The following is an 8,407-nucleotide window of genomic DNA, read 5'->3' as shown; positions in this document are numbered from 1 at the left end:
GACGGCAAGGGCTGCCTCGTGTGCCTCCAAGGCCTCAATAGCTCCTTCGGCAAAGATGGCCTCATAGTGGAGGAACCTCTCCGCCTGGAAGTCCGGGCACTAAAGAAGGAGGAGGAGGATAAGCAAGGTAAATTTTGTTGCAAGTGCGAGAAGGGTGTCCGGGTGAGCGAGATGCTCCCGGAGGACGCTCGCTCGTGTGTGTAGAGTCCACAAGGTCATCAACGTCTAATGAGTAAGCGTTTAACTCTCCCTACTTTCATTTGTATCAAACATAAATTGCAGTTCAGGCTGGTGACATGTATCTTCTCTTGTACATTTATAGAGACAAAGTGTTCAGATTCCTAGCAAGAACATGGATGGCCGCGAAGGCGCCTCTTCTGGTGGATCGGAATCTGGTAATACTCAATGTAGCTCAGTTCGAAATAGGGGTGGTTTGGTACAGTCAAAATACATGATACAGAAATATATAGAGGGGAAAATTTCAGAGCCTATGTCCCTTGAGTCCTTGACCCATGTTACCTGTATGTGCGCTCCTCCTCTAATTCACTCTATACATTGCAGCATCTCTCCAAAGTCGACTTCAGGTGGAATCCCCTAATGTCAGTGGATCTAGTTGTATTGAGGATGCGTCATGTGATGATGATAACCAGCGTGCATTGGCGTCTCTGGGTATTGGAGATGCAGTACACACAGATGCAACAACAGCAGCAGCCATCAATGCCGTAGATTCTCATGCCAACGGTACCACAAAGACATACCTATTTTTGAAAAAATAAATCTACATACTTCAGATTTATTTTCCTTATAATCTCTACTTATCTGCAGAAGAAGCAACTGGTGGCTGGGCATCTGACAGAAGAACAAAGCTAACTACAACTCTTGAGAAAGTAGCACAAGGTACAATCTGATATCTGTCCCAGTTATGAACAAAAGAATTCACTAAATCCTTCAATTTCAATTTCAAATTGCAATTGCACTTCCAGCAATTTGTCAGTCTCATCACAGTCGGGTCCCAACCTTGTCTCCAATGTAGGATGGAGAAAGGATGTTCCTTATTTTATTTTATTTGTGATGAGGGAAAGGCAACATATATTAGATGTTCCTTATGTTTGTGTTGTGCCTGAAATAGATTCAAGTATATAACATTGTTTCGTACTGCAGAAGTACACATCAGCCAGACTCCTTTTAGTTCAGAGCAACATGATATTGGTGAGAAATCAAGTCAAGATCTGCATGGTGGTAGTGCTAGGATTCAGCCAATGGAAAAGGACCCGTGTCATGATGAACTGACTCTGCAAACGGCTGGTGTTTTCCCTTCTGGAAGCTGTGACGGGGATATTCTAGAAGATAAATCTGAAACCGACAACCTGACAAAGAATACTAGAGAAGATACAGAAATGTTGGAGCAACAGAATAGTGATAAGGCTAACATACAAGTCAGTTGCGCCAACAAAATGAGTGAAGTGCTCTATGATGATAATAACACCTTGGAGAAGAATACAATCTGTGGTGGGAAGGTTACTGTAGAGTGCCACTTGGCCTTGTTACACAATAAAAGTTCAGAAGCTAGGAGTAACGCCATTTCATCTCCAATGCAGAAGGTATTACTAGCACATTGGCACACACAACTGCACGTGCAACATCATTATTCTCTTAGATATACATTTTTATATATGTAGTTCTATTTTTTTTACCAAAAAAGTGATTATAAGTGAGCCAAAAACATAATTATAATATCCTCACTGGTTACATTTTGAATATTTTTTGGTTGCTTTGATTATAACCAGTGGAGAACCAATAAAATTCTAATAGTTTTTGGGAAATTATATGAAAAGCGTAATATCTAACATAAAATTTCGTAACAACTGAAATTCTGTTAATCAATACAATTGAACATATATAGCCACTGATATATGTGGCCAATGAAACACTAGCATTTTTGTTCTTCTATAAATTTCACATAATATTCATCTGATTTTCATGGGATCAATCAAACAGCCTTCTTTTTACTTGTTTTGGTATTTCGTATTTACTTTTCTTGTTCTCATTTGTATTTTTGTATTATGCTCTGTCCTCTCCCTGCTTTCTTCAATCCCGTGGTCACATGCCGATTTCTAGAGGCTACAGCATGGTTTTCGAGTCGCGACTCATGCGAGTCGCTCTGGGGGAGCGACTCGGAAGAAGTCGAGCCTGCGTTGTGACTAGTCGTGACTCAGAGTCGCCAGTCGACACTAAGCTTAGTCGACCATATTTTTGCGACTCATAGACTAGTCGAGCGACTCGAAATCCATGGGCTACAGCCTCCACATTGGTGTCATTTGTATCTCTTTACAGTTCTGTTCTCCATCATATTTTTTTAGAAAAATATCAATTGTGAAACAAACTATCAATATTGTTCAAATAGTGCCATGATTGTCATAACAAAAAGTACACTTGTTAAAGAAGAGCTTGGTCAGCTTTAAAGTCTACAATCTTATGTACATCTATTATTTAAAGTTTGTCAAGAATAATAATCTTATGTAAATGGTAGCGTGTAACTTCACTTGTATTATTTCAAAGTGAACTTTACTTTGGATATGGGATTACGATTGCTCGCATATATGTACATCCTTTTAAAATGTTGCAGAGGCCCTTTGCGTGCCAGAGCCATGTAAATGGTTGCACCATGAGCTATGACAGTAAGAACAATTTAGCCAAGCCTTTTAGGGAAGTCCATGAGCCGAAGAAACGTTTCGCACGGAGATTCGCTGGGTGTCGCGAGGAGTTTTCTTCAAAGAATGAAAGGAAGATTCATGAGGGATCTAGTGCTCACGTCGAGGTCAACACAAAGCAGCCATCCCATACCACATAGTTTACCTCCTGTACCCATGCCTTTCTCTTTCAGAAGTTTATCAGACACACACCAACCGCTTGCCATTTTGTAGCTTTCCACCAATAGGATTAATTGTGTCAGCACCTCTCCTGCCGGTGGACCAGAAGCCCATGAAGAGCCCAGGCCCACACAAGTGGTGGGCCTTCGCACAAGCAACTGACCACGTAAACCGAACAAGCTAGTAAGTGGAGACGACTGGGTCATTTGATAAGGACGGTTTAAGAAGCTCACAGTGCCAGGAGGAAAGTCATCGAAGATCAATCACGGATCATAGTTTATCTAGGCACTCAACCCTAATTAAGCCCCCCAATTCTTGATTCTTCTATTCCGCACAATTGTGCTTGTATAAGCTTGTAACCTGAATCCAGCGTATTTCCTGAACCCTGTCTAGTGAATTCAGTGAGTGAACTAGAGCCCAGTTAACAAAATGCCACTTCAAGGACTGCAGCACGACATTTACAACGGTGGTGTATTTGCATTCTTACATGTTTATCTTCTTTCCCTTTCAAGGATTTGTTTCTCCGCAATTTACTGCAAAACTGTTTTTTTTTCATTCTCGGCAACTTTGAATTTCAGAGACATAAATGTACCAAGCATTACAAGGAACAACATGAGCAGGGGAGAAGAAAGGACATATATATCAACAGAGAGCCTTACACATATGCGCTGGAGACACAGCATTGCAGTCTGCACAAGTCTGAATCTTCTGTGCTTGTGCAGTATTTTTTGCACATGTTCTCTGGATACAGTTGCAGCAGTGTTAAGGGTGAGTTTTTGTGTGTGTGTGTGTGTGTGTGTAACCTGGCATAAATTATGATGTGTAGTGGTTATGTTTAGAGCATGGCTCTAATTCTTCTTCTAGATGCAGATTCTGTTCACTGTGCTGTGTTTTTGCACAAACCACAAACTGAAGCAGATCGATGTTCAGAGTTGATATGGCCCCTTTCCTGAACAAAATTAACTTTTTTGTTGAGGGAAACTAAACCTTTATTTAAACAAAGTTCTCAGAGATTTCTTGTGTGCGGCCCCAGTTTTTTTTCTTTTCAGTTTCCCATGTCCTGAAACTTCCAGAACCGCCCAGCATTTTGCATATCTCCAACAAGTTTACAAGCCTGATTAGTTTTAATTTTGGAATATGTCCGCAAGCCTGATTAGTTTAATTTTGTAGCTTTCGTCCTCTCCCACTAATCTGATAATTTGCTAGACTATTTCTTGTACTAGGTTCTGATGTAACATGAACTGATTTCTTTTGGATCATGTAGATTCTGCAGGCATTTCAATATCTTAAGACAGGTTAGCATCACAAGTTGTTGCCTGTACTGTAGTGAAACAACATTTAATGATCTAGGCACTGCATAATTGTTATACATTCATATTGCAAGCTCCCATATCTTAGAACAGCTGCAGGATGTCAAGGACAAGGATGTGGCTCTGCCACTGAAGAAGCCTAGCAGCAACCGGAGCTTGACTGGTTCGAGAAATTTGGCGCCAGTCCACGTCGAGTTGGCTACATCATAACACCGCACCGCAAAGATGTTCAGTTGACTGTTGCAGGTGTAATATGTCAGGTTCTTGGTAAGGGTGACCAGTGAAGAGTAAGTATGCATAATCTTTGGTTACATTCGCAGCTTCTAGCCTCTGGGCCATGCACAGGTTGTATCGATCCAGTTACAGGAGTGTATGTGGTGGTCGTTTTGTATATGGCTGGAATTATATGAAGTAGTATGCTGAGTTTAACACTGTAGCGTTGCTTAATTACATCAAGTTGGTACTATCATCGTGGATTGTAGCATCGATCAATGTTCAGAATTAATATGGTTCTGCTACTAGTGTTCATTGACTGTCAGCACATTGCTCTTCTGAAACGCAAGTGGACGAACTGTTAAATAGTTTCCTGTGCACCTGTGACGTAGTTTCCCGGCACATTCATCCATGTTTTGGATTTTACCACAGTATTTTATACCTCCTGGCCTTGGTTGCTCAGAGTCTCTAATTTCCTACATGTTTGCATGTTTTGTTACAATTTAGTGAGGTAATTAATGAGAAGTGGATTCAGGTATGATCTATACTTTCATGGCAAATCCCGAACCTCTTTTAAGTCATATGTTTGCACTAAGTTTTTTTAGTTTGTGTCCCAACATATTTTCCTAATTTTATCTTATTGGACAGGTGATATTTGCATAAATCCATCATTGTTCTCAATTATTATTTAAAAAATGGCCACTCATCTTCCTATAGTTCAAGTCCCTTAATCCCTTCCTTGTCCAAGTAGATGCTTGTAGTTGAACCACTCTGATATACGGTATTACTGGATACTTGCTTGTAGTTGTAGATGCTTATGTAAATATAATATCCTGTCGATGTATTTGCGTAATCTTGGATACTTTTGTGTTGGTTACAAGGAAACAAATGAGATTAGAAAACCGTGCGACAATTTTTTTTTGTTACTGATTAGAAATGTGACAAGGTCTGTCCTACTATTGCACAGACGACAAACTGAAGCAGGTCGATGTTCAGAGTTGATACGGCTCTTTTCGTGAAAATATTACATGGACAAACTTTTTGCAAAGTTCCGAACCACCCAGCACTCTACACCTCTTGGAGAGTCCTTGGTTGGTCTGAACCTGAGCCTGCGGTGACCTTCTGACAGGTTGACAAGTTATTATGGCAGCCGAGAGGGGCACTCAATGAGAGTTAGTAGTTGGATTATGGTCGCAAGCCTGATCGATCAGTCTATCTTGTTGATCAAACTGCCACAGCATATTCCTCTTCTTGAATTTTTCAAATTTTGTTCTGGTATCTTTCTTCATTCATTACTACGTATCTTGACATTTTTTTCCTTTATTCAACAAGAGGATGTACCCTCCGACCTCTGTATCCAGCAATGCACATAGCTGGTTAAGCTTATGAGTTTATGACCAGTGAACTCTTTCAGCTTTTATTTTGTACTCCCTCCGTCCTGAAATGTAAGACGTTTTTTGATACTATCATAATATCAAAAAACGTCTTACATCTCAAGACCGAGGGAGTATTTTTGAAGCTTGGGTTCTCCGGGTAAATCGGGATAATTTGATCAACTGTTTCACTGCAAGTGTGAGACGAAAGAACATTGAACTGATGCGGTCGCTCAAGCAGATGGACTCTCTGTCAGTAGTTGATGCCTGTTTTGTAGCTGCAAGAGATCTACTTAGGCTGCATGTCCAACATGTACTCCCTCTATCCCATCTTTCCCTAATAATAAAGCATGGATTGACTCCGTGGGTTCACCGTCACAATACTACATGGTCTACTGGATCGCCACAAGCACGTGTTGCAGTGTAAAGAGGTCAGCAGGTACATTTTCCTTTTTTCTCGAATAGGCACAAGTATGCATACTATATATTAAAGAAGAAGATGGGTATAGAACCCCTTCCCTTCACGTTGGTGAGTACATGTTAGAAGTTACACGAGATCCAACTCCATTGGTACAAAGCAACTAAACTACTCTCACGCCATCGCCCACCTAGCTAGCGCCCCAAACAAGGCTTCCACGTTTTATTCTAGTAGTCCCGCTTGCCTCCAAAGTCCGGCCCTTGTCAGGTACTTCTTCCGTTTCAAAATAGATAACTCTATTTTATACTAATTTAGTACAAAATAAAGTCATCTACATCTAAAAAAAAAGTAGAGTCATTTATTTTAAAACGGAGGGAGCACGTATATGGCCGCGCGTGCGCGTGGCGCCCAAGAATCTGGTTACTGGACGACAAATTTGCTTACTGTCCGTTAGTCGCTTATATCTCGCCACCCACTATAAACACATGTATCAAAACTTTTGAATATAAACGTCCGTGTAATGTTAAATGGCCATGGCAACTCTCATCGAACAAGAAACTAGTCGTGGTGTTGTGGTAAGGGGAGGAGATCTCTTCACTACTGCATGGTGCAATGGTGCCGATGACATGTGGGCGTAGAGGTCCACACGACAGCGATCGTACTGTGCTTTTGCAGATGATGTCCCAAGTCCCACCCTCGTGGTAGTACATGCCATCCACAACAACTAGTCAAGGGTTCGAATACCCAATCTGCACCTTTTGCATATTCTGTAAGATAAAAGTATGGATTTGTCTAGAACTCAGTCGACTTAGACTTCGTGAAGTCTAAGTCGCATGACGTCATCGTATAAAAGTTGATTGAATGTGACTCCGTTCCTTGTTCTGTGTTCGCTACAGACCACATGGGCTTTTGTTTAGCTGGAGACCACATGGGCTTTTGTTCGGTTGTGTTGCACTCATCCATCGTTGTGTGTTTTTTTTTATTTAGCCACCTAATACATGCATTGCTACACAGTGTAATGGAGCTCCGATTTTGTGGCTAGCTTCGCTCATGTTCCGCTCCTTGCATTCGTGTCATCTTGTTACACCTTTTCTTTTATTATTTAAAAAAATTATTTTATATTTAAAAAAGGAAAGATTTTTTTAATGTAACAAAGAAATAAAAAACAAAAATAAAGAAGAAGACAATTAATTTAGTTGGGTGCAAACAAAGGACATACAACTATGTGCTGTCAAGTAGCGTGCAAATGGATATCAATATTATTTTCGAAGGGAAAAGATAAATTACCCTGTTGTTGTTGCATTAGGCACCATGCAATTGCAATCGGATTGCAACAGTTGTAGTTGCATGTCTACCGGTGGGCCTGCAACTAGCTGACAACCCCCTACCAACCCAGTTGCAGCCGCGTTGTACATCATGCAGTTGCAATCGGCTTTCAACACTTGCAATTGCAACTCTATTGATGGACATGCAAATGGCCGACAACCCCTATCAACCCACTGAAGTCGAGTTGCAACTAGCTGACGAAGCCCCATACCAGCACAGTTGCAGCCACGTTGGGGGCTATGCACTTCAATCAGGTTGCAACACTTGCAGTTGCATGTCTATCAAAGGACATGCAACTAGCCGATAACCTCATAAAAGCATAGTTGCATCCACGTTGGGCGCCATGCAGTTGCAGCCGGGTTGCAACACTTGCAGTTGCATGTCTAGCAAAGGACATGCAACTAGCCGACAACACCATAAAAGCACAGTTGCATCTGCGTTGGGGGCCATGCAGTTGCAGCCGGGTTGCAACACTTGCAGCTGCATGTCTACCAGTGGACATGCAACTAGCCGACAAGCCCCTACAAGCCCAATTGCAGCCGCGTTGGGGGCCATGCAGTTGCAGCCGGGTTGTAACACCTGCAGTTGTATGTCTAGTGGTGGACATCAAACTAGCCGACAACCCCCCTACAAACTCAGTTGCATTCACGTTGGGGGCCATGCAGTTGCAGCCGGGTTTTAACACTTACAATTGCATGTCTAGTGATGGACATCAAACTAGCCAACAATCCCCTACAAGCCCAGTTGCAATCGCATTGGGGACCATCCAGTTGAAAAAAAGGCAACAATGTACTAGGCCATCAACAGAACACACATGTCAACCACACACAAAACTTGATGTCCAAAATCCACAGCTACCAAAACGAATGAGATCTAACTAATTCTCTATTGACAGAG

At 41.6% G+C, this 8,407-nt stretch overlaps 1 protein-coding gene across 1 annotated transcript; it reads left to right on the top strand.

The window, feature by feature from the left end:
• The first annotated feature begins 352 nt into the window (after positions 1–352).
• LOC147988777 (uncharacterized) lies at positions 353–3,123 on the top strand. The gene is made up of 6 exons (XM_087546994.1): positions 353–395; positions 562–741; positions 826–897; positions 1,162–1,601; positions 2,627–2,818; positions 2,925–3,123. Exons 1-6 carry the CDS (start codon positions 353–355, stop codon positions 3,030–3,032), a joined length of 1,035 nt encoding a protein of 344 aa, XP_087403120.1. The 3' UTR covers positions 3,033–3,123.
• Positions 3,124–8,407: the final 5,284 nt, after the last annotated feature.

This window comes from Triticum urartu, chromosome 1A (assembly GCF_056163025.1).
Source record: "Triticum urartu cultivar PI428250 chromosome 1A, HENAU_Tu73, whole genome shotgun sequence".
NCBI classification, from domain to species: domain Eukaryota; kingdom Viridiplantae; phylum Streptophyta; class Magnoliopsida; order Poales; family Poaceae; genus Triticum; species Triticum urartu.
The sequence above is the reverse complement of the archived record's forward strand: the minus strand, read 5'-3'. Positions and strand labels throughout refer to the sequence as shown.

Coding starts and splice junctions, on each gene's coding strand:
- LOC147988777 (XM_087546994.1), top strand. CDS start 353: ATGGATGGCCGCGAAGGCGCCTCTTCTGGTGGATCGGAATCTG. Junction 898..1,161: donor TCTTGAGAAAGTAGCACAAG/GTACAATCTGAT, acceptor TTCGTACTGCAG/AAGTACACATCAGCCAGACT. Junction 2,819..2,924: donor GATCTAGTGCTCACGTCGAG/GTCAACACAAAG, acceptor GCCATTTTGTAG/CTTTCCACCAATAGGATTAA.